Source organism: Lynx canadensis, chromosome A2 (genome assembly GCF_007474595.2).
Source record: "Lynx canadensis isolate LIC74 chromosome A2, mLynCan4.pri.v2, whole genome shotgun sequence".
NCBI classification, from domain to species: domain Eukaryota; kingdom Metazoa; phylum Chordata; class Mammalia; order Carnivora; family Felidae; genus Lynx; species Lynx canadensis.
Window position 1 is genome coordinate 123,750,270 of NC_044304.2, and position 25,705 is coordinate 123,775,974.

Consider the following 25,705-nt stretch of genomic DNA (forward strand, 5'->3'; position numbering starts at 1 on the left):
ACCTCCTTTTTTTTGGGTGGGGGGCATATTTACACTGGAGTAATACACTCTCGTGGACTCCTGAAACTGGATGTATAAATATATGTTAGATTTCACTTATTCATGTTGTACTCTTCAGTTGTGAATTGACTGACTTTTATTGGGGGGCCATTAAATCATCTGAGAGAATCTTCAACATTTTAATTTATATTTTTAAGCAGATGTTTATTAAATACACAAATAATTTGTTGCATTCTTTCTTCCTTACACCTTTTTGCATTGCCTCTGATGGATAGATATAAATCCTGATGGTAAGTGAAAAGATAATTGAGAACAAAATGAATTTCAGAATTAAAGTTTGGTTGGTAAATTGAATTGGTATTGTACCATGAATGAACTCTTTTTATAGACTCTTATTCTGACAATAGAATACTCTTTAGGATGATTCAATGCCGTCATCTGGCTATGGAGAGGATCATAAATGTTTCCTCTCATAGAGATTTGTCATTCATTACTAGTTGTTTCCGAGTCATGAGAAAGAATGAAGCTCTGTGACTTTTTTGGGAAAAGAAATCTGACGTGTCATTGACCACTTATTTCTGTAAGTTATTGGTGGTTTACTTATATGCTCTGTTATCTTATTTTACTTAAAATAAAATAAAGAATAAGGAAAAAAAGGTGTTCATCACTGAATTCTAATTGTTTTCATTTTCTATCTTTTTTTTTTTTTATTGATTGAGAGCTGGTGTAAAGTGGTCAAAATTAACTAGGTCATAGGGAAAGGTTAGGCCATGTGTGCTTCTTGATCATACTAGTGACTTTGGTGTTTATTCTGTGACTAAAGGTCAGCCACTCAATGGTTTTAAGTATGTCATGAAGCGCATGGATGTGAATATGCACACACATGCTTTTGGTCTGGGTATGACAGGAACAGATTTGTATGCTGGAAAGATCACTATGACTACAGTGTGTGAAGTGCTGGTTGAAGGAAAGCCAAATAGCCTGTCAGAAGATCAGCTGGAGGTTATTGCAGTGGAGTTAAGTAGAGGCAATGGAGATGGACCAGAGACCTAGTTAGGTTTCAGCTCATTAACAATGAGCATATCTATTACACAGGTCTTAAGATCTGAGTACCAACTCTAGTAAAAGGGATCAAGGTTCTTAGGAAAAGGCTGTTTCTAGGTCTGGAGAAGGGAAAATCAGAGAGCCTGTCCTATATCGTTGGGTCAGAAAGTAAAGACATGGTCAAGAAATGATAATATTACATTAAAATGATTCAGGGGTACCTGGGTGGCTCAGTGGGTTAAGAGTCTGACTCTTAGTTTCAGCTCAGGTCATGATGTCACAGTTAGTGAGTTTGAGCCTCACATCAGGCTCCATGCTGACAGTGTAGAGTCTGCTTGGGATTCTCTGTCTCCTCTCTCTGACCCTCCCTTGCTTGCTCTGTTTCTCTCAAAAAAATAAATAAGTAAATAAAATAAATTATGAGAAAATGATTTAGAAGCCGTGAAGGAATTCCCACTGGGTAGATATAGGACACTTTGAACATCAAAACCATAATAATGGTAATGTATTATAATATATTGAAGGCAGAAATAGAATCTGTGAGTACAGTGGTATAATAAAGGCATATGTAGAGTGAAAACTCTTCTTTAGCAAAGAGTGTCAGCTAATTAACATAGAATGAGTGATAGAATTAGAGAATCATTATTTTGCAAAATCTTTGTAATGATTAGTTCAAGCAAGCTTCGTCCATGGACACTAAATTCATTGCAATGATAGAATATTCAGTCTCAAAACATCACCGCATAGATTACTTTTTAATTACAAAGAGAGAAAAGTATCTTTACAGTAGTGATTTGGTAACACTACCATAACCAAGTGATCAACGTTAACATCATTAATATAGGAACAAACTGACATTAATATACTTCCTGTACTGATGCACACATCTTTTGAGACACACAAATTGTTTTCTCTATGTCTATTGTTTGTTTTCTAAATTGTCAGTTTTCTCTATGCCCAAATAGATCCACTGGTCTTTCTGATCAGAACATCATGAATACTTATTCTGTGGGCCCCTTCCTTCCTTACTCTTCTTTTCTTTTCTCTTCTTCTTGTTTCTCTCTTCTCTTCTCTTCTCTTCTCTTCTCTTCTCTTCTCTTCTCTTCTCTTCTTTCTTTCAGAGAGAGAGTATGTGAACGAGGGTAGGGATAGAGGGAGAGAGAAAATCTTAAGCAGACTCCATGCTCAGTGCAGAGCCTGACACGGGGCTCAGTCTCAGAATCCTGACATCATGACTTGAGGCGAAATCAAGAGTGGGACACTTAACTGAGCCACCAAGTACCCCTGTGGGCCCTTTCCTTCCTCCCTTCCTTCCTTCCTTCCTTCCTTCTTTCCTTCTTTCCTTCATTACAAATTTCTTTAATGTTTATTCTTGAGAGAGAGAGAGAGACAAAACATGAGTGGGCGGAGGGCAGAGAGAGAGGGAGACACAGAATCTGAAGCAGGCTCCAGGCTCTGAGCTGTTAATACAGAGCTGGATGCCAAGCTTGAACTCACGAACTGCGAGATCTTGACCTGAGGCGAAGTCAGATGCTTAACCAACTGAGCCACCCGGGCACCCCACCATGGGCCTATTTCTTACCTTGTTTAGAATTTGTGGGGCAATGTCATCAAGGTTATGTCCCCTTAAACTTGCCTGGGTCAATGTTGATTGTTACCTATTTTGTTTTCCCCAAATCCTTTATTTGTGAGTCTGCTGTAATACCTATCATAATATGAATTTCATTAAGTTTGTTCCTTGGGTTTGCCTAAGATTTTGGGTTCTTTGAGAGCAGAGTTCAAGTACTCATCTTTGAACTGTGCAATATCATGGTAGATGACAGGTACTCTCAAAGTATATTCTACTTTGATTATCTTAGTGGTTTATCTCAGTCTATTAGATATTTTAAGATAAATATTAGATAACAATATTAATTAGTAATAATTAAATAAATAAAATACTTAAAATATAATGGCAGTTATTTACTCATACAGTTTTGGGGATGCCAACAACCTGAGTTGCATTGTATCTGGGAGGTGAAAATATATTTATATGAGAAATATTTTACTAGAAATAAATGTTTAGCTTAATAACATGAAATATGCTTATTAAATTAGAATTTGGGTTATTAAAATAACTCATCATTCATAATGAATATTTACATTTTACTTGGCAAGATTGTATCTAGCTGGTGAGATTTTATACTAACTTTTGTAAAATACCATATTATGATTTAAATGATTTATTTTAAATTAGAAAAATATTAGTAACGGTTATTTTTGAAAGGAATTTACTCCCTCTTACTGTAAATTCAGCCCAAAATATGAGAAAAAAATTATAATACATGGAAATTTTAGTATTTGAATACAAAGCTAATAATTTCTTATGAAATATTTGTAAATTATAATGAAGCTTTAGGAGATTGAAATATCCAGCTTCACCTGGTTGGTAAGATTGAATAATATGTTGCCACTTAGATCTTAACTTACACACAAGGCTTCAAATTTCAAAGACTGCTCCATTTTATTAGCCTGATCTGTTCAGGCTCTTTGCAGATAAGCAGTCTTGCCTTTACATGTGGAAAAAGAGAAGCAAACGAGGTTTTATGTTGTCCCATAAGAGTTAGTCTCCATTATGTCTGCATTAAAGTTACATGACATGGGCAGTGTAAAACATGACTGCAGATGGGGCACAGTACGTAGCCAGACATAACAGGAAGGGATCAAGGAAGTTCTGGCTTCCAGACATTGCTACTGCTTTGGAGTTCGTTGTTTTCAATATGAAATGACTCTAGCAGGCCCTGGAAAGAGTTCTGAAGGCATTATATAGATGTGTGATATATATAGTTATTCTACTCTGATATATATGCTGTTTTTCCTTTTTTTTTTTTTTTTTTTTCCAAAGCACATTTTGGCTTCCCTCTTGACAGTGATACCGGGCTTCTGGTGTGCCAGGTGTAATTAGAATTCTCTTCTGGAGAAATTGTTCTGTCAAGAGTGGTTTTGATGTTAATTTTCTCTCCAAGTGTTAAATAATTTTGTGATTAATTGCACCAGAGTAGTTGCAACTATCCATTTCCTCTCTTAGGCTAGAAAGGGAAGTGTCTGAAGGAGAGGTGATTATATTTGGTAAAAAACTGCAGAACAAAGTCAGTCCGATGAAAGAGTAGGCCAATATTTGAGTATTATAAATGACCAAATTTTTCTTTTCTCTCAGCATAACACTCAGAGAGTTGAATAAGCCCAATTCAGAGACTGTTTTGCCAATTACATAGAGAAAGTATCAGTGATGGTAGGCAAATTTAGGACCAGTTAGACTCTTTCAACTAAGCTGAAAGCCATTCTACTAGCAAATTTGAAAAGTCTTTAAATACATGTAATTCTTTCCTTCCTTATTATAGGTACATACATGCATGCATTCACACATACCTCTATGTGTTTCTGGCTTCAGGTTCTTAGGTGCACTCATAGCCTGAAGAGTAAATTGGTATCCAAATTTACATTTCAGGTTTCTCAAGAAAATGTAAATCTCAATTGAAATGTGCCTCTTATAAACCCCGTGTCTAAATACTGGAGGTTCTATTTTAAAAGACTAGGGTTTTAATTTGATGGGAAGTAATGTAAAATACTGGCATTGTAATTTTTCTCTTGAAAGATGTGGTTTCTTTAAATTGGTTTCTAAAGGATTTCATTCTCTTTTTTCTCCCCAGTGGTAAAACTTTTCAGGCTGCCAGCATTTAAAAAATAGCCATAATCATTTTATTAAGTATGAGTGTCATCATTTTTCAAAATAATGTTTTCCAAATGTCCTATGAAACAGGTTTACAATTCCTGGAGAGAAAAGAAATTCTGGAGGGTTTCTACAAATCTTAGCAACTGCAGACCATTGCCCTAGTGTGTGATGTTGTCATTAACTGACCTAACAGAACTGTGAATTGAGTTATAATGTATTTCCCTTCTTGGGTTCATTAGTGCTTGCAATCCATTTGTTTCAATTTCTGGAAACATATATATACCCCCGGTTTCTTTAGCTCTGGGTTTTTGGAGATTTAGGGTAATAATCTTTAAATATATAGACTCAGTAGCATAAGGCCAGTGATGTTGATCGTGATTTATTTTATTTTATTTTATTTTTTGCCAGAAATTCAAGCAAATTCAAGTACGTATCTGATCCAAGTGAAGGAGAGCCACAGTTTTAGCAGGATAGTTTTGGAAGAACATTTACAGCCAAATTTTGTTTGAACAGTTAACTCAGACTTTGGTTGAAAGTATATAGAAAGTAGCTTCTCTTCATGCATGTGCAGAATTATCAAAAGAGGAAGGACTTTTTTCCATTACTGTATTCATTAAAAATGAAGGAAATGGAAACAAGTTTTCGTTTCCTTGTTCTTTGCAGGCTGCATCTATTAATTGAGGCTGTAAATTATATATTGTAGAGGAAACATTAGTAGGTATATTTCCATAACTTGGGGATATATGGAATATATGAAGTTGGAAAAAATAATGCTTTGCAATATTTTTTATGGTGATATTGATAGTTGTGGTTTGAGCAGTAGCTTAGATCATGTTACCATAATATTTTGAGTAAAAACATTTCATCGTTGTAAAGTACAAATACACATGCCTCTGAAACCTCACAGAATGTCAGGAAATAATGCCTTGGGACTTTTCTGAAGTGACACTAGTTATAATTTGCATCTAGGACCAGGAGAAGTGAATTTAACATTTGTTGGTTATGAGCAAAAAATGAGCTATGTAAAATTTAATGGATAATTGCTTATGTTGAAGAGAATCACAAATATGCTTTATATGCTCTGAAAAAGTATTTAATTGACCTCATATATCAATATGCCTGCCATTGTTGATGATCTGTTACTATCGTATTAAATAAGTAGTGCTGGAAAGTGTCTCCCAGCTTGGATGTTGGGTAAGCCCCACAGCTCCAATTGGCATTAACAGAATATATTGCTAATTCTAGGATTCCTGCTTTGGGATCATGTCCCCAAACTTTATCTCCTTCTGCTTTTTGTACTTTTAAGCTGCTCACTGACACCACAATGAAGAAATAAAGGCATAAGTGTGTTGATACATCAAGTAGAGTAGAACATTTTAAGTTTTTCACTTCTTTACAGCAATATCTAAGATAGAGGTTTCTGTATATTCCCTTTTATCTTATCCAATCAAAGGTAGAATCCTAGAATAAAAGGAGAAAAAATTAAAGTTGTTGAATTGCTTTTCTAGATTTATAAATAGATAGCTTAACTTGCTTTGTTTTCAGTTTTATTCTCTGTAAAAATATTGAATGATCTTAAAAACTTTTAATTCTGATATAAACGTCTTCATTCTTATTTATTCAGTTAGCTATTTCATTATGCCTGTAAATGTACTGAAAAAATTCAGTTGATTGACCATGTAATACTTTAAAAATGAGGGCGTCTGAGTGGCTCAGTCAGTTAAGCGTCCGACTCTTGATCTATGCTCAGGTCATGATCTCACAGTTTGTGGGATCGAGCCCTTTGTTGGACTTTGTGATGGCAGTGTGGAGCCTGCTTGGGATTCTCTCTCTCCTTCCCTCCCTCCCTCTCTCTCTCTTTCTTTTTTTTTTTTTAAATTTTTTTTTTCAACGTTTTTATTTATTTTTGGGACAGAGAGAGACAGAGCATGAACGGGCGAGGGGCAGAGAGAGAGGGAAACACAGAATCGGAAACAGGCTCCAGGCTCTGAGCCATCAGCCCAGAGCCCGACGCGGGTCTCGAACTCACGGACCGCGAGATCGTGACCTGGCTGAAGTCGGTCGCTTAACCGACTGCGCCACCCAGGCGCCCCCCTCTCTCTCTCTTTCTTAAAAAAATTAAATAAACTTAAACTTTTAAAATGTTACTTAACAGCGATATGTGAAGTTAAATGGATTGAGAAAAATTTAATTCATATGAAAGTAATATTCTTAATATGAATGTGTAAAATGACATGAACTTCAGTAGAACTTCAGTAGAGCAAATTCTACTTTCATACTTATAATTTATTGTAGATTTTAATTTGAATGTTCAATAAGTTAAAAAAGCTAAAGATTAAAAAGTTTTGGTGGTAGAGAAAGTTAGATAAGGTCGTATAACTCTTCCTGATACAAATTTCACATACATATTTGCTCACTTCAGCTGATAGTCTTGGATTGAGGCTAGAGCTTTGATGTTCTTAGTTTAAAAACAGTTAAGTAATTGAATATAAAGCTATACATACCATTTTGTATGGTGTTCAACTGTGATGATTTTTAAAATATGTTATTAAAAACAGACTTCATGCCTATGCTCTTTTTTAGGATTTTATTTTTCCTAAACTTCTTGACAATAATATGAAAATATGTATTATGATACAACTTTGCAGTTTTTTCAGTTATGCTAAACAAAGTGGACAGGCAACAAAATTTTAAACTAAGATACATATTTCTACTCAAACTGTTAGTAATACAAATTTTTTTTGGTCAAATTATCTGTCAAATGTATGAATCTACATTTCTCTCTTTTTATTTCAGGCATTCCTCGGGTTATCCAATGTAAATTTAGACTTCCCCTGAAACTAATCTGTCTCCCAGGTCAGCCTTCAAAAACTGCAAGCCACAAACTAACTATTGATACCAACAAATCTCCAGTCAGTCTTCTCAGTCTCTTTCCAGGTAGGACTTTTGAAGTAACATGCCTGTACCACCAGAAATGTTAAGAATTCAGAATGGAATCCTTCATGAACAGGTAATGATGGGGTAATTATCAGATAATTGTTAAGTCAGAATATAAAAATGCCTCAAGGCTTTTTCTCTCGTTTGCCTGTTCAAAGGCAAATAGCTTATATCAACAAGGTAATAAGGTGTACCTTTTAAGTTTGATTAAAATTATTATAATCATTATTTTGCTTTCAGTATTCAGAAATGAAAACATCAAATATGTCTTTTTAGACTGTGGAATTTTTTGGCTTGGAATGTAAATATTTATTATTCATCTTTATTGTAGGTTTTTGGCTATGTACGTTTTAAAACTATATTCTTATGCCCCAAAAGTAATCCCATAAGTAGATGCTCTTTGTGGTTTTGGTTTCTCTAGCAGCTGGAGGGGGCGATTGTTCATTCTCTGGCTCTGATCCTTTAGAAAGGGCTTCATATATAAAGCTTGAATATCACAGTGAATTTGGGGTTATTTGTGAAGGTGTGACTTTCTCCAGGTGTCAATATTTCTTTCTGAATAGCTTAGAAAAGAGAGAGGTGTTGATTGGGTAAAATATCTTTAGTAACCAGAGTTTCTAAGATGTAGCATCTATTAGCTTTCCTGGTAATGGGGTGGAATTAAAAAAAAAAATTCTGGGAATTAAATCAACGTTTTAAAATCCCTCATTAAAGATTGGCACTGTTGACTACAATATGCATCCTCACCTTTGCATTAGTGGATAGGATTTAGAATACAAAGAGTATTTTCCACAAGGTTTAGAAATTTATGGTAAGTCAACTTTTGCGTTATTAACTACTTAAAGCGCTTAAAATTTATTTTTCATTAATTTGAAGTGTTTAAAAAGCTTTATTTATATTGAATCAGTGAAAAATCTCCAAAATTAAATACTTTTTATTACAATTAATCTGTTCTTCAGTTTGAATTGAGTTTGGGTGTGTGTATACATAATATATATTTATATACATATTTGTATATTTATATGTATATATGACACCATGTTAGCAAATAGTTGTGAACTAGTCGGTTTCTTTCTCCTTTCCCTTCATTTCTCTTTCTTTAGTCAATTTTCCTATAATATATTTGGGTTATAGAAAAAGGCAGAAAGAGTCACTATGCTTACAACACCTAATACGAATATATTAGTTCCTTGAGTCTCCTATACTGCCCTGGGAATATAGTTGGAAATTACGTGTTGCATACTTAATTTGAAAAATGTTTAAGACCCTGGCTTCTGAGTAAGTGATATTTTCTCTAGATGGCTAAAAACTCACAGAGATTAAATGAAAGTGGATGCTTTTAACCAGAGAGGCAATCTCTGTAAGATATGAATTAGACAAGAAGAACTAAGGAAAGCTTAGATAAGCTCATCCATTTTCCTTCTGATTTGGGGCTCAATTGTTTTTGTGTCACAGGTTATCTTAGGCTTATCAGCATATATTTGCTTCTTAGTCACTTTAGAAATGGGATTCAATGGCAAACTTAAAAATTTCGCCCAAGATCCAATGTATTTGATGTAGCATGTTCTGTTTTGGAGTTCTTGGATGGGTGTTCATATTGGACATGATGAAATCCTGTAATTATTTAAAATAAGTACTCTTGGTACTTTTTCACTTTTTACTTCTTGAGAGTGCTTTTCACCCTTGGTATATAAGACTTTTATATGTTGATGTCAGATAAAGTTATAATTGCGAATTTGTTTTTTAACTGAAGTAAACAAAATTAATGAGCTTCAGAGAAGAAATAAAACTAGCTTTAGTCTGCATGTCTTCCTATTTGTTTATTTCACTTCTTTGTTTTGAACAAATATAGGTATATTTAAAATAACTTTAATTTTTCTGATTACAAAAAAATGCGAAATTTAGAAATGGACAACTAAAAAGAAGAAAACAAAAGTTATTGGTAATTCTGTTATCCATCATTGTCTACTTATTTTTCATTATATTTCCCTAATCTTTATAAAAATATCTTTCCTAAGTATTTAATTACCCTCAAAGGATTTCACTTTGCATACTGCTGTGAAGTATTTTTCTACAAAATTACATATTTTTATCATATGATTATAAGGATGCCATAGTATTCTATCATAAATTCATACTATAAAATCATTTGGCCAGCATTATATTTTTGATATGTATGTTGTTTTCAGTTTATTAATATTATAAATATATTGTAGCAGTACTTCTCCAAATTTATTATTATTTCTTTGGCGAATATCTAAATGTGGAATTATAGAATCACAGGATAAGAATATTTTTAAAACTTTTGAAATATAATGTCAAACTGAGTAACTAAAGGGCCCTATCAGTTAACCCTATTAACAGTACTTGAATGGAGGTATCTAGTAGTACCCCAAATCCATACCTTTAGAGAATATTGTAATTATAAAAAGCTTTAATATACTTAATGGCTGTGTACTTATATGTGTATATATAAATAACTATCTGGGTGCTTTTGGCTAAATGTTATTTAAGCACTAAAGATACACATACATACACATATACATATATTTTCTCATATAAAAATTGAGGTCCAGAAGTGGGCAGTAGAAGCTGGTGTAGTGGTTTTATGAATGTTATCAGAGACCCAGCTTTTTTCTTTCTTTGCATTGTGCCGTTTCTAGTGTGTTGGCTTGTTCCAGGGCAATAAGCTACTTCAGATTCAGTCATCATAACTGACTACAAGGCAGGAGGTAGGGGAAAAGAGATAGCTATAGCAACAACTGTAACTTTTATTAGAAAGGTATGTTTCTGTAATGTTCTTAGGAAATTTTTATTTAAGTTTCAATAGCCGTAATAGCATCACATAGCCTCTTCTAGCTGTAAAGGAGACTGAAAACTAATATAGATGGATGGAGGGAAGGGAGGAAATAGATGTTAAATTAGGTGACATTCAGGGTATGCCATAATACTAGTAATTTTACACAAAAATTTTACTTTAATGTTATAACAAATAGCATGCCATTGTAACAGTCTTTTTGCTAGTAGAATATATGGCTATCTTGTCAATAAATTTATTTATTTTATTTATTTATTTATTAATGTTTATTTATTTTTGAGAGAGAGAGAGTGAGACAGAGCACGAGTGGGGGAGGGGCAGAGAGGGAGACACAGAATCGGAAGCAGGCTCCAGGCTCTGAGCTTTCAGCACAGAGCCCAAAGTGGGGCTCGAACCATGAACCGGGAACCAAAGCTGGACGCCAAACTGACCGAGCCACCCAGGCGTCCCAGTCTTGTAAATAAATTTATATTTTAATGATTACATAATATTCCCTTTTTTGGAGGTACCCTGTATATAGTTCTTTTTTCTTTTGTTTTTTTTTGTTTTTTGTTTTTTTTTGTTTTTTTTTTTTGGACTTCTCTGTTTCTTTTCAGAGAAACTGCTTGAAGACAAATGACTGAGTTAAAGAGCAAGCACATTTGAAAACTTTATTTAAATGCCAGCCTTCCTTCCAGAATAATTTTATCAGGTTATGTGCCCAGCATCAGGGTTCATACTAAGGGTAGCAGCTAGATTTTGGAAATTTTTGACATAGGTGAAAAATGACATCTTTTTAAAAAATTTACATTTCTAAATTATTAGCATAGACATTTTATAATTTTTATTAACTGCTTACATTCTTTTTTAACATATAAGGTTTATATTTTTACATAGTAAAATTTAAGATTTAATTTTATTAATTGCTTTCTTTATAGTTTCAGGTTTGTTTTCGTGCTTAGAATGGCCTCTGTTTTAAGAGTATAAAACATTTACTTATATTTTCTTCTGGTACATTTTAATACATTCTTTAATTCTCAAACACAGCTCTAGGTGTATTTTTTGCTTTTTTATTTTTATTTTTTTGATAATTTATTGCCAAGTTAGCTAATATACAGTGTATACAGTGTAGTTTGGGCTTCAGGAGTAGATTCCTGTGATTCATCACTCACATACAACACCCAGTGCTCATGCCAACAATTGCCTTCCTCAATGCCTATCATCCATTTTCCCTGCCCAGCCCCCCACCTCCCCTCCCCTCCTACCTCCAGTCCTCTCCCCAGTCAATCCTCAGTTTGTTCTTTGTATTTAAGAATCTCTTATAGTTTGCCTCCCTCTCTGTTTGTAACTTATTTTTCCCTTGGCTTTCCCCACGGTCTTCTGTTAAGTTTCTCAAATTCTACGTATGAGTGAAAACATATGATATCTTCTCTGACTTATTTCACTTAGCATAATACCCTCCAGTTCCATCCACATTGTTGCAAATGGCAAGATTTCATTCTTTTTCATTGCCGAGGAGTAGTCCATTGTGTATATATAAACCACATCTTCTTTATCCATTCATCAGTTGATGGACATTTGGGCTCTTTCCATAATTAGGCAATTGTCGATAGTGCTGCTATAAACATTGGGGTATATGTGACCCTGCAAATAAGCACTCCTGTATCCTTTGTATTAATTCCTGGTAGTGTTATTGCTGGGTTGCAGGATAATTCCATTTTTAAGTTTTTGAGGAATCTCCACACTGTTTTCCAGAGTGGCCTCAGCAGTTGGATTCCCACCAACAGTGCAAGAGGGTTCACTTTTCTCCACATCCTTGCAAATATCTTGTTTTTTGAGTTGTTAATTTTAGCCACTCTGACAGGTGTGAGGTGGTATCTCAGTGTGCTTTTGTTTTTTATTTCCCTGATGATGAGTGATGTTGAACATCTTTTCATGTGTCTGTTAGCCATCTGGATGTCTTCTTTGGAAAAGTGTCTATTCATGTCTTCTGCTCATTTCTTCACTGGATTATTTATGTTTTGGGTGTTGAGTTTGGTATGTTCTTTATAGGTTTTATTTTATTTTATTTTATTTTATTTTATTTTATTTTATTTATAGATTTTAGATACCAACCCTTTATCTGATATTTTCTTCTGATACATTTTAATACATTCTGTAATTCTCAAACACAGCTCTTGGTTACATTTTTTGCTTTTTAAAAATAACCTTATTGGAATATAACTTATGTACAAATGTTTGAAGTATACAGTTTGGTGAGTTTTGATGTTTGTATATGCCTGTGAAACCATCTCCACAATTACAATGCTAAAAATATCCATCACCCCCAAAAGTTCCCTTGTACCCCTTTGTACCCTGTATCCCCCATTCCCAGGCAACCACTGGTTTGCTTTCTGTCACTAGAGATTAGTTTAAATTTTCTGGAATTTGATAAGATGGAAATTATTTAGCATATGCTCTTTTTCATCTGCCTACCCAGTGATTTATCTGATTATATGAATTGCAGATATTTTCTCCCAATCTGTGGGATGTCTTTTCATTATTGTAACAGTGTCTTTGAAAGAGGAGAAGTTCTTAGTTTTGATAAAGCCCAATTTAAATTTCTTTCTTTTTTTATTGTTTATTTATTTTTGAGGGGGGGGAACAGCATGAGTGGGGGAGGGGCAGAGAGAGAGAGAGAGAGAGAGAGAGAGAGAGAGAGAGACACAAAATCCAAAGCAGTTTCCTGGCTCTGAATTGTCAGCAAAGAGCCTGATGTGAGGCTTGAACTCAAAAGCCTTGAGATCATGACCTGAACTGAAGTCGGATGCTTAATCGACTATAAATTTCTTTCCTTTATGACTTGTGATTTTAATGTTATATCTAAGAAATCTTTGCCTAACTCAAGTTACAAAATTTTTCTTCTATGTTTTTGTCTATCAGTTTTCTAGTTTTCCATTTGACATTTAGGTCTCTTTTTCATTTTGAGTTGACATTTATGTATGATATGAGATATGGATAAAATTCTTATTTTTGTATATGAGCATCTAATGTTCAGCACTGCTTTTGAAAAGAATGTCCTTTTTTACTGGATCATCTTTGCAACTTTGTTGAAAATCATCTGTGTATCATAGGACTATAGAAGTCATTTGAAAAAATATATGTATTTCTGTTCTCTTCATTTTATTCCATTGATTTGTTTGTCTTTTGCTATATACCAAAAGCATAGTGTCTCAATTACTGTAAATATGTATGTTAAGAAGTCAGACTATAATTTCCCCAACTTCATTCTTCTTTTTTAAAGAGTTGCTTGGATATTTTAGATCCTTTGCATTTTGATAGGAATTGTAAGAATCAGTTTGTCAAGTTAAAAAAAAATGCCTTCTGGGATTTGTTTGGAAATGGGATTGCAGGGGCACCTGGGTGGCGCAGTCGGTTAAGCGTCCGACTTCAGCCAGGTCACGATCTCGCGGTCTGAGTTCGAGCCCCGCGTCGGGCTCTGGGCTGATGGCTCAGAGCCTGGAGCCTGTTTCCGATTCTGTGTCTCCCTCTCTCTCTGCCCCTCCCCCGTTCATGCTCTGTCTCTCTCTGTCCCAAAAATAAATAAACGTTGAAAAAAAAATTAAAAAAAAAAAAAAAAAAAGAAATGGGATTGCATTAAATCTATTGATCAATTTGGAGGGAAACAACATCTTAACAATATTGAATGTGGTACAATTTGCTCTACTTATCCTGGTTTCTTAAGATGAAAGTAGAGACCATCATTTATTTAGGGTTTGTTTCATTTTTCTCAGTCAGAATTTGTCATTTTCAATGTACAGGTCTTACAAATCTTTTGTCAGATTTGTCCCCAAGTATTTACTATATTTTGATGCTATTGCAAATTATATTGTTTCATTTCGATTTCAAATAGTGCTTTTCTATTATAGGCATACCTTGTTTTATTGTGCTTTGCAGATAGTGTGCTTTTTACAAATTGAAATTTTGTGGGTCAAGCAAGTCTATTGGCACCATTTTTCTAACAGTATTTGCTCACTTCTTGTCTCTGTGTCATAGTTTGGTAATTCAAAATTTTTATTATTATTATATTTGTTATAATGATCTGTGATCAATGTCACTATTGTAATTGTTTTGAGTTGTCATGAACCATACCTATTTAACATGGCAAACTTCATTGATAAATGTGTGTGTTCTGACTGCTCCAGTGGCCATTCCTCTGTCTGTTTGTCTCTCTCTCTCTCTCTCTCTCTCTCTCTCTCTCTCTCTCTCTCTCTCTCTCTCTCTCTCTCTCTCCTCAGGCCTATCTATTACCTGAGTCAAAGAAAATACTGAAATTAGGCCAGTTAATGATCTTCCAATGGCCTTTAAGTGTTCAAGTGGAAGAAGGGGTCACACATCTCTACTTTAAACCAAAAATTAGAAATGATTAAGCTTAGGGATGAAGGCATGTCACAAAAGCAGAGATAGGCCAAAAGCTAGGCCTCTTGTGTCAAATGGTTAGCCAAGTTGCGTATGCCTCAGAAAACCTCTTGAAAGTCTGCTTTAGTGAACACATGAATGATAAGAAAGCAAAACAGCTTTACTGCTGCATGTCTGCTGACACAATATCCATTTTACAGCCCATAGATCAAGGCATCATTTTAACTTTCAAGTCTTATTAAAAAAAATTCTTAAGGCTGTAGCTGCCATAAAGAGTGATTTCTCTGATGGATCTGGAAAAAGTAAATTGAAAACCTTCAGCAAAGGATTCACCATTCTAGAACTTTCATGATTCATGAGAAGAGGTCAAGATATCAGTATCAACAGGATGATTTGGAAGTGTTCAAGACTTCAGTGGAGGCAGTAACTGTAGATGTGGTGGAAACAAGCAAGACAACTAGAAGTGGAGCCTGGATATGGGACTGAATTGCTGCAATCTCATGAAAAAGGGATTATAAGGAATAAGGAGGTGCTTCTTACTGAGGAGCAAAGAAAGTGTTTTGTTTTTTTAAAATTTTTTATGTTTATTTATTTTTGAGAGAGACAGAGTGTGAGTCAGGGGAGGGGCAGAGAGAGAGAGGGAAACACCGAACCCGAAGCAGGCTCCAGGCTCTCAGCTGTCAGCACAGAGCCCAACGTGGGGCTTGAACTCACAAACCATGTGATCATGACCTGAGCCGAAGTTGGACGCTCAACTAACTGAGCCCCCCAGGCACCCCAGAAAGTGGTTTCTTGAGATGGAATCTTCTTCTGGTGAAGATGCTATGAAGATTGTTGAAATGAAAGCAAAGGAATTAGAATATTACACAAATGTAGTTGATTAAAGCAGTGGGAGGATTTGAGAGGTTTGACTCCAATTGTGAAAGACGTTCTACTGTGGGTAAAATTCAGTCACGCAACATCACACACTACAAAGAAATCTTTTGTGAAAGGATGTGACAGATTTCATTGTTGTCTTATTTTAAGAAATTGTCACAGGTATCCAAACCTTTGGCAACCTCCATCCTGATCAGTCAGCAGCCATCAACACTGAGGTGAGACCCTCAACCAGCAAAGTCACAACTTGCTGAGAACTCAGATGGTGGTTAGCATTTCTTAGCAATAAACTATTTTTTCATCTTTTCTCCCCTCCGAGAGTTCCCCTTAAAATTTCTTGCAGGGCTGGTTTAGTGGTCACAAACTCCTTTAATTTTTGTCTGGGAAACTTTTTATCTCTCCTTCAATTTTGAATGACAGCCTTGCTGGATAAAGAATTCTTGGCTGCATATTTTTCTGATTCAGCACACTGAATATATCCTGCCACTCCTTTCTGGCCTGCCAAGTTTCTGTGGATAGGTCTGTTGCAAACCTTATCTGTCTTCCCTTGTATGTTAGGGACTTTTTTTCCCTTGCTGCTTTCATGAGTCTCTCCTTGCCTGAGTATTTTGTGAATTTGACTATGATATGCCTTGTTGATGGTCATTTTTGTTGAATCTAATGGGGGTCCTCTCTGCTTCCTGGATTTTGATGTCTGTGTCTCTCCCCAGGTTAGGAAAGTTTTCTGGTATGATTTGCTCATATAACCCTTCTACCCCTATTTCTCTCTCTTCCTCTTCTGGGACTCCTATGATTCTGATGTTGTTCCTTTTTAATGAGTCACTGATTTCTCTAATTCTTAAATCATGCTCTTTTGCCTTAATCTCCCTCTTTATTTCTGCTTTGTTATTCTCTATAAATTTGTCCTCTATATCGCTGATTCTCTGTTCTGCCTCATCCATCCTTGCTGCTGCTGCATCCATCCATGATTGCAGCTTAGTTCTAGCATTTTTAATTTCTGGCTATTTTTTACTTCTTTTATCTCTGCAGAAAGGGATTCTAATCTATTTTTGACTGCAGCTAGTATCCTTATTATTGTGATTCTAAATTCTGGTTCAGACATCTTGCCTGTATCTGTGTTGGTTAAATCCCTGGCTGTCATTTCTTCGTGCTCTTTCTTTTGGGGTGAATTCCTTCTGCAGAATTCTGTGGTTCAGGTTGTGCAGATTGTTGTGTTAATCCTCCGATCAGTTTTCTAGGTATATAGGATGGTCTCGTGTTGGTCTGGCTGTATTTCATGGGTGTGAGACACACAAAAAACTTCCATGCTGTTCCTCCATCTTGGCTCCTCCTCCTCCATCTCAGCAATAAACTATTTTTAATTAAGGTATGTACATTGTATTTAAGAAAAAAAATTTTTTTTAATGTTTATTCATTTTTGAGAGAGAGAGACAGAGCACGAACAGGGGAGGGGCAGAGAGAGAGGGAGTCAGAATCTGAAACAGCCTACATGCTCTGAGCTGTCATCACAGAGCCTGATGCAGGGCTTGAACCCACGGACCGTGAGATCATGACCTGAGCCGAAGTCGGATGCTTAACCGACTGAGCCACCCAGGTGCCCCTGTACATTGTATTTTTATACATAATGTTATTGAACAATTAATAGCCTACAGTATAGTGTAAATGTAACTTTTATATGCACTGGTAAACCAACAAATTCATTCGACATGCTTTGTTTGTAATAGTCACTTCATTACAGTGGTCTGGAACCAAACCCACAGTATCGGTGAGGTATGCCTGTACATAGAAATATAATTGGTTTTTGTATATTGAGCTTGTATCATGCAATGGTGTTAAACTACTTACTGGTTCTACTAGCCTTTTTGTATATTTATTCAGATTTTTTTCTATAAGGATTATGTCATCTGTAGATGAAAACCATTTACTTCTCCCTTTCCAATCTAGAGATTCTGTTTGGTTCTTGGCCAGAACCTCTGGGGTGATGTTGAATAGACACTGCAAGAGTGGATGTTCAGACTTTCACCATTGAGTATGTTTTAGCTGTAGGTATTCTGTAGATGTCCTATACCATTTGAGGAAGTTCTCTTCTATACCAAGTTTGCTGAGAGTTTGTTTTAAATTTTTTTTTAAAATTTCTTTAAAAGTTTACTTCTTTATTTTGAGAAATAGAGATAGAGATAGAGAGAAGAGAAAAAATGAGTGGTGTAGGGGCAGAGAGAGAATTCCATGCAGGCTCCATGCTGCTGGCGGAGAGCCCAACATGGGGCTTAAACCTCAAAATTGTGAGAAAATGACCCAAGCCAAGATCAAGAGTCATAGCTCAACCAACTGAGCCAGGAAGGCACCCCTGAGAGTTTGTTTTATGTTGGATTTTTTTCATTGCTTTTTCTACATCAATTGAGATATTTATGTCGTTTTTTTTCTTTAGGCTATTTACAGGTTGATTACATTGATACTTTATTTTTGGGTTTTTAAAAAAAGTGTAGTTGACATAATGTTACATTAGTTTCAGGTGTACAAGCTAGTAATTCCAGAACTCTATATCTTATGCTATGCTCACAAGTGTATACATTGATTAATTCTTGGATGTTAGCCAGATTGTGAATTCTTGACATAAATCACACTGATCATGATGTATTATCCTTTCAATTTACTATTGGATTCAATTTGCTAACCTTTAGAATTTTTACATCTGTGTTCATGAGGGTTATTGATCTATAATTTTGTTTCTATATAATTATGTGCCATTAGTATGGAGTTTAGGAAATGAGTTGGGAAATATTTTCTTCCTTTCAGTTTTTTGAGGAATATATAGATTTGATATTATTTTTTATTTAAATATTTGGTAGAATTCTCACCAGAGAAGTTGTCTCGACCTAGAGTTTTCCCTATGGGATAGTTTTTAAACTACAAATTCAATTTCTTCAAAAGATATAGGAATATTCAGGTTATCTATTTCTTACTGAGTGAACATTGTTAGTTTATGTCTTTCAAGAAATGTGTCCATTGCATCTGAATTGTTGACTTTATTGGCATAAGGATGCTCATAATATTTCTGTGTTATCCTTTTAATGTCTCTAGAATCTGTAGTGATGACAACTCACTCATTAATAGTATTGGCAAATTGTGTCTTTTTTTCCCCCCTGATCTGTTGACTAGAAATTTATCTATTTTATCTGTCTTTTCAAAAAAACAGCTTTTGGTTTTATTAATTGTTTCTTTTTCATTTTCTGTTTTTTGGTTTTCTCTGATTTTCCTTTCTTCCACTTATTTTGGGTTTAGTTTGCTGAGAGATAAGGAGAGTATACTTTTTAAAATATAGTTGGTTAATGCCATAAAATTTCCTCTACTACTGCTTTAATTGCATCCTATGAATTATGAAATGTTCTGTTTCCATTTTTATTCAGTTCAAAACGTTTTTAAATTTCCCCTTTCATTTCTTTTTTTGACCCTAGTGTTATTTAGAATATGGTTTATAGTTTCCAAACACTTGTGGAGTTTACATAGATCTTTTTTGTTATTGACTTGTAACTCAATTTCAATGTGGTAGGGGAACACACTTTGTATGATTCGAATCCTTTTAAATTTATTGAGACTTATTTAAAGTCTGCTTTTATAAACTGTCTTTATAAATGTTTTGCATGCATTTGGAAATAATGGATTTTCTGCCATTGTAAGATGGGATTTTACATAAATGTTACTTAAGGCTAGTTTTATGATAGTGTTTTTAAATTTTGTTAATGTTTATTTTTGAGAGAGAGAAAGTGAGAGCGAGTGCGAGTTGGGGAGGGGCAGAGAGAGAGAGGGAGACACAGAATCTGAAGCAGGCTCCACGCTCTGAGCAGACAGCAAAGAACCCTGAAGCAGGACTTGACCTCACAAACCATGAGATCATGGCCTGTGCCAAAGTCAGACACTTAACCAACTGAGCCAACCAGGCACCCCTGTGATAGTGTTTTTAATTTTCTGTATTCTTACTGATTTTCAGTTTACTTGCGTCAATTATTGAGAATAGGGTGTTGAAATCTTAAGCTGTAACTTGCTTCTCTTTTTGCAGATCTTTCAGTTTTTGTTTCAGTTATTTTAAGGCTTTTTTTTAGGTGCATGAAAATTTAGGATTGTTATATTCTCTTGAGTATAATGAAATGGTTCTTTATCCTTGTTAATATTCTTTAATCTGAAATCTATTTAATGGTAATTAATATAGGTATCCCAACTTTCTTTTGCCTAGTGTTACAAGGGTTTATATATTTTCTTCTTTTACTTTTGTTTATATCTTTATGTTTAAAGTAGGTATCTTAGAGGTAGTATAGCATTGAGTCTTGCCTCTTGTAATCCAATCTGAAAGTATCTTGTTTTTAAGTTTATTTATTTATTTTGAGAGAGAGAGAGAGAGAGAGAGAGAATGAGAGAGCACCCGCATAATAACATGAGCTGGGGAAGGGCAGAGAGAGAGAGGGAGAGAGACAATGTCAAGCAGGCTCTGTGCTAACAGTGATGCTTGGTCCCTGAACAATGAAATCATGACCTGAGCTGAAACCAAGAGTCAGACTCAACCTACTGAGCCATCCAGGCAACCCAAAAATATCTTTTAATGGGATGTTTAGACCATTTGCTTTTAATGTGATTATTGTTATTATTGGTTTCAAATCTACCATCTTGATCTTTATTCTTTGCTCCATTTTTTTGTTTTGCCTTTTTTGCATTCTCTGGATTGAGTATATTTTTTGATTCGATTTTATCTCCTTTGTTGTATTATTTACTGTAACATCTACTGTTACTTTAGTAGTTTCTTTGAACAATAGTAATGTTTATAGCAGTGTCTTATAGATGTGTTTCTCAACCTTTTTTTTATTATTGTTCCCGCAGAAAGTCTTTGTGGATATCTTTTTCCTAATCAGCCCCTCCATACATTTTTAATTGCAGATATCCTGTATTTCTGTTTATGTTCTATATAAATATCTCTTTTTATAGATTAAATGAGTAGGATTTTTTTGAGCTCCATGAATTGATTTTTGCTCCTTTCAGGACAGAATTTCCTTATTAAAAATGCATGGATGCCTGATGCAATGTACAACTGTCACTTATCACAATCTATCTTTAAGTGATATTATAGTGCCTCATAGATAGTATAAGAATTATACAATATTCAACTTCCATTTTTCTCCTTTCAGCCTTTCTGCTGTTGTTGACTTATATTTTACATCTACATTTATTATAACTTGCAATACATTGTTACAACTTTCGCTTTAATCAGTTGATTATCTATGAAAGAGATATTAATAATGAGGACAATAATTTTATATATTTACTAATGGAATTACCTTTTCCACTGCTCTTCATTCCTTTGTGCAGAACCAGACTTCCATCTGTATAATTTTCCTTTTTTTTTTTGAAAATTTCCCTTATTGTTTCTGTTATTTCAGAGATACTGATGATTTTTTCAGCTTTTGTATGCCTGAAAAAAATATTTTTTTCATCTTTTTGAAAGATATTTTCATTGAGTAAAGAATTGTAGCTTGCCAATTTTTTTGTTTCAATGTTTTAAAGATTGCTCTGCTGTTTTCTGGCATTGCATTGAGTAGACATATGCTGTTCCTCTGTATGTAGTTTGTCTTTTTTTCTTTGGCTGCTTTAAAATTTTTTTTTCTTTAAGCAATTTAATTTTGGTGTTCCTTGGTATAATGTTTATTTTGTTTTATTTTTTCCTATGCTTGGAGTTTGTTAAGATTTCTTGATCTTTGTTTTATAATTTTTATCCAAATCGTAAATATTTTGGCCATTATTTATTCAAATATTTTTTTTGTCTCCACTCCTTTTTTTCTTCATTATTTTAAAGACTCCAATTATATGTATATTTCCCATTTGAGGCTGTCCCAGCATTCAGTGGTGTTTTTTTTTTTTTTAAATCTTTTTCTCCTGGGGCTTGATTTTGGATAGTTTCTATCGCTATACATTCAAGTTATTTACTTCTGCAGTGTGTAATGTGCTTGTAATCCTAGATATTTTATCCCAGACATTGTAGTTGTCATCTTTCAAAGTTTGATATGAGTCTTTTTTTAAAAAAAACTTTCATGTCTCTAATATAGCACCTTTGAACATGTGTAACAATATAACTGTTTTAATACTCTTGTCTACTAATTTTATCATCTGTGTCATTTCTGAGTTAGTAGAGACTGATTTTTCTTCTTGTTATGGTTTGTAATTTCTTCTCTTTTTGCACGTCCCACAATTTTTGATTGAAGGACTGAACTTATAAACTTTACCTAATTGTGTGATTAGTATTTTATTTTTCCTATAAACATTCTTGAGCTTTTTTTCTGGGACACATTTAAGTTCCTTGAAATACTTTGATTCTTTAGCTGTTGCTTTTAAGCTTTGCTAGGCCAGATGGGAGCAACATTTATTCTAGGGTAAACATCTACCATAGAGGCCAAATTCTTCTATGTATTCTACCTGATGCCTAGTGATGATTTACATTCTGATGAGTTAGAGCAGGGGCTATTTCTGGCCCTGTAGGGCTCATGGATTATTTCTTGTAATTTATTTGGATGGTTCTTTCCCTAGCCTCAGGTAGTTTCCTCACAGGTGTGCTGGTTAGTATTCTGCTGAGTACTCACGGGGCCTCTGCAGATCTCTGGAGTTCTCTCTCTGTAGCTCTCTCCACTATGATACTCTGCCCTGTGAACTTTTGATACTTCAGTATTTGCAAACTCTAAACTGTCTATTCGGTCTGGGGAGAATGCTAGGTTGCACCTGGGTTTCCCCTCCCTGTGTTGTGTCTTGGAAATCTTCTCTAGGTAGTAAACTGGTGCAATCAAAGCTCACTTCATTTTTTTGTTTTTCAGGGATCACTTTTGTTCATTGCCTGATCTTCAGTGTTTTTAAAAATGTTTCATATATTTTGTCCCATTTTTTAGTTGTTGTAGGTAGAAGGGTAAATTTGGCCTTAGTTTCTCCATCTTTGCCTGAAGTGATAGTCTCCAACATTGTAATTTTTTGTTTGCTTTGAGTCAGGATTTAAATGTGTTTTGTTTATTGCAATTTTGATATGAATTTCTTTGGTATCTCTTTTTCTGTATGTATCACCTTTCCTTTCTCTTTTTAATTTGCATTTGATTTGTTGAAGAGTAACAGATGATTTTTCCTGTTAGTTTCCCACACTGAAATTGCTGATTACGTCTCTGTGATGTTGTTTAATATTTTCTCTGTCTACTGCCTGTAAACTGGTAGTTACATCTAGTATTGGTATTGGAGTCAGGATTGATTATTTTGGCCATACTGCTTCCATAGGTGGTGGTATATAGTTTTAGCAGGTGGTACATATTATCAGTTTGTCTCTTTTTTTTTTGGTATGGTAACAGCCATTGATTTCAATGCTGAGATCCATTAAATTTATTGAAGTTGAAAAATGATAACTATTTCTTTCAAGCTTTCTTCAATATTTTGCTGGATTATTTTATAACGAGAACTTCCCCCTTACCTACTGTTGGTTATGTGGTGCAATTTGAGTAGGATCATCGGATGTTTGGTTCTTGGTCTTAATACTGATTTTTAAAATAACGAGTTGATTCTCTAGCATCCTTCATTAGTGAGCATTCGGCCTTTTTTTGGTTTGTTTTTAGTATCAGTATGAACACATGCCTTTAAATATTTTTTAAAATTTTATTTAAATCCAAGGTAGTTAACATACTGTGTAATAATGATTTCAGGAGTAGAATTTAGTGATCCATCACTTACATACAACACTCAGTGCTCATCCCAACAAGTGTCCTCCTTAATGCCTATCACTCATTTAGCCCATCCCCGCCACCCAGTATTCCTCCAGCAACCCTCAGTTTGTTCTCTGTATTTAAGAGTCTCTTTTAAAAATTTTTTTTTCAACGTTTTTTATTTATTTTTGGGACAGAGAGAGACAGAGCATGAACGGGGGAGGGGCAGAGAGAGAGGGAGACACAGAATCGGAAACAGGCTCCAGGCTCCGAGCCATCAGTCTAGAGCCTGACGTGGGGCTCGAACTCCCGGACCGCGAGATCGTGACCTGGCTGAAGTCGGACGCTTAACCTACTGCGCCACCCAGGCGTCCCTCTGTATTTAAGAGTCTCTTAATGGTTTGCCTCCCTCTCTGTTTTTATCTTATTTTTTCCTGCCCTTTCTGTGTGTTCATCTGCTTTTTTTCTTAAATTCCACATAGGAGTGAAATCATATGATAGTTGTCTTTCTCTGACTATTTCGCTTAGCATAATACACTCTAGTTCCATCCATGTTGTTGCAAATGGCAAGATTTCATTCTTTTTGATCTCCCAGTAATAGTTCATTGAATATATATATATATATATATATATATATATATATACACACACACACACACACCACATCTTCTTTATTCATCAGTTGATGGACATTTGGGCTCTTTCCCTAATTTGGCTGTTGTCGATAGTCGTAATTTGGCTGCTATACTATAAAAACTGGAATGCATGTGCCCCTTTGAATCAGCATTTTGGTTTCCTTGGCATAAATGCCTAGTAGTGCAATTCCTGGGTTGTAGGGTAGTTCTATTTTTAATTTTTTTTGAGGGGAACCTCCATACTGTTTTCCAGAGTGGCTGCACCAGTTTGCATTCCCGCCCGCTGTGCAAAGGGGTTCCTTTTTCTCTGCATCCTCTCCAACATGTGTTGTTACCAGAGTTGTTAATTGTAGCCATTCTGAGGTGTGAGGTGGTATCTCATTGTGATGTGTTTTGCTTTTTTGATACTCAAATATTTTCATCTCTGGCCAGAAATCTCCTTAAATTGGCTTTTACATCCTTTCCACACTACTACTCACTGATAGTTTCCTTGCTTTCTGGTGTGACAGCTCTTCTAGGTTCATCTTATGTATTTCCTGCCTCAAACCTGGAATGAAACAGAAGGAAGGAAATGAAATGATTTCAGAGTATTATTTTGAGGCACAAATGTTAGCAATTGGGAATTACCATGGAAATCAGCTAATATGTTCTAATTCATACACAGGCTTTAAACACAACTAGTGACATCAAAAACACTTGTCATCAACTGAACTTCCTATTTCAAACATGAAGTGTTTTCTTTGTGGTATGTAAAGTGATATTTTTCTTTTCTTTGTAGGCTTTGCCAATCAGTCAGAAGACGATCAGGTGAATGTAATGGGTTTTCGCTTCTTAGGAGGTTCCCGAGTTACTCTTCTTGCTTCTAAAACCTCTCGTAAGTAAAACCATGGTATTCTTACTTTTGAAGTTTTCTATTGAGGACACCACATCATAGATCATCATATCAAGGATTTCTGCAGAGGGTGTGTTCAGTTAGATATTGAAAACTAAGAGTCATGTTATTAAAAGTACGTAGGACATTAAAGTTACGAAGATAGGATCCTGTTTTATTAGAGATATGTAATTTTGGTGGTGGGGATTAGTAGAGTTTGAGAGAACAGTTTAAATAATTGAAAATATTTTGGATGTTTGTTTGTTTATTTATTTATTTATTTTGAGAGAAAGAGACAGAGTGTGGGTGGGAAGGGGCAGAGGAGACACAGAATCCTAAGCAGTCTCCAGGCTCCTAGCTGTCAGCGCAGAGCCCAACATGGGGCTAGAACTCACAAACTGTGAGATCATGACCTGAGCCAAAGTCGGATGCTCAATCGACTGAGCCACCCAGGCACCACGAAAATATTTTTGAGATAGGTATTCGGTGAACTAGGTTTTAGTAACTACTAGAAACTGGAATTAAGTTATGTGGGTATGTATGTTCATATACCTGCCTTTTGGACATTGGCAAAGATGAAGGTGAAAGTGTGAATAGCTTTTGCTGATGCTAATCTCAGTAGAGTGAAAAGTAGTAATTATATAGTCAAGTTTGAATTTCATATTTAAATATTCTTTATTGATTTGGTTGCTTCATAGGAGAATAATAGTTGAAACTACTCAA

At 34.9% G+C, this 25,705-nt stretch overlaps 1 protein-coding gene across 1 annotated transcript in view; it reads left to right on the top strand.

The window, feature by feature from the left end:
• BBS9 (Bardet-Biedl syndrome 9) overlaps positions 1-25,705 on the top strand; it is a 456,168-nt gene that overhangs the window by 205,787 nt on the left and 224,676 nt on the right. Inside the window, exons 15-17 of the mRNA XM_032592426.1 lie at positions 276-290; positions 7,553-7,693; positions 24,890-24,985. Coding sequence (XP_032448317.1) covers positions 276-290; positions 7,553-7,693; positions 24,890-24,985 — 252 coding nt within the window. The remainder of the gene's footprint in view (positions 1-275; positions 291-7,552; positions 7,694-24,889; positions 24,986-25,705) is intronic.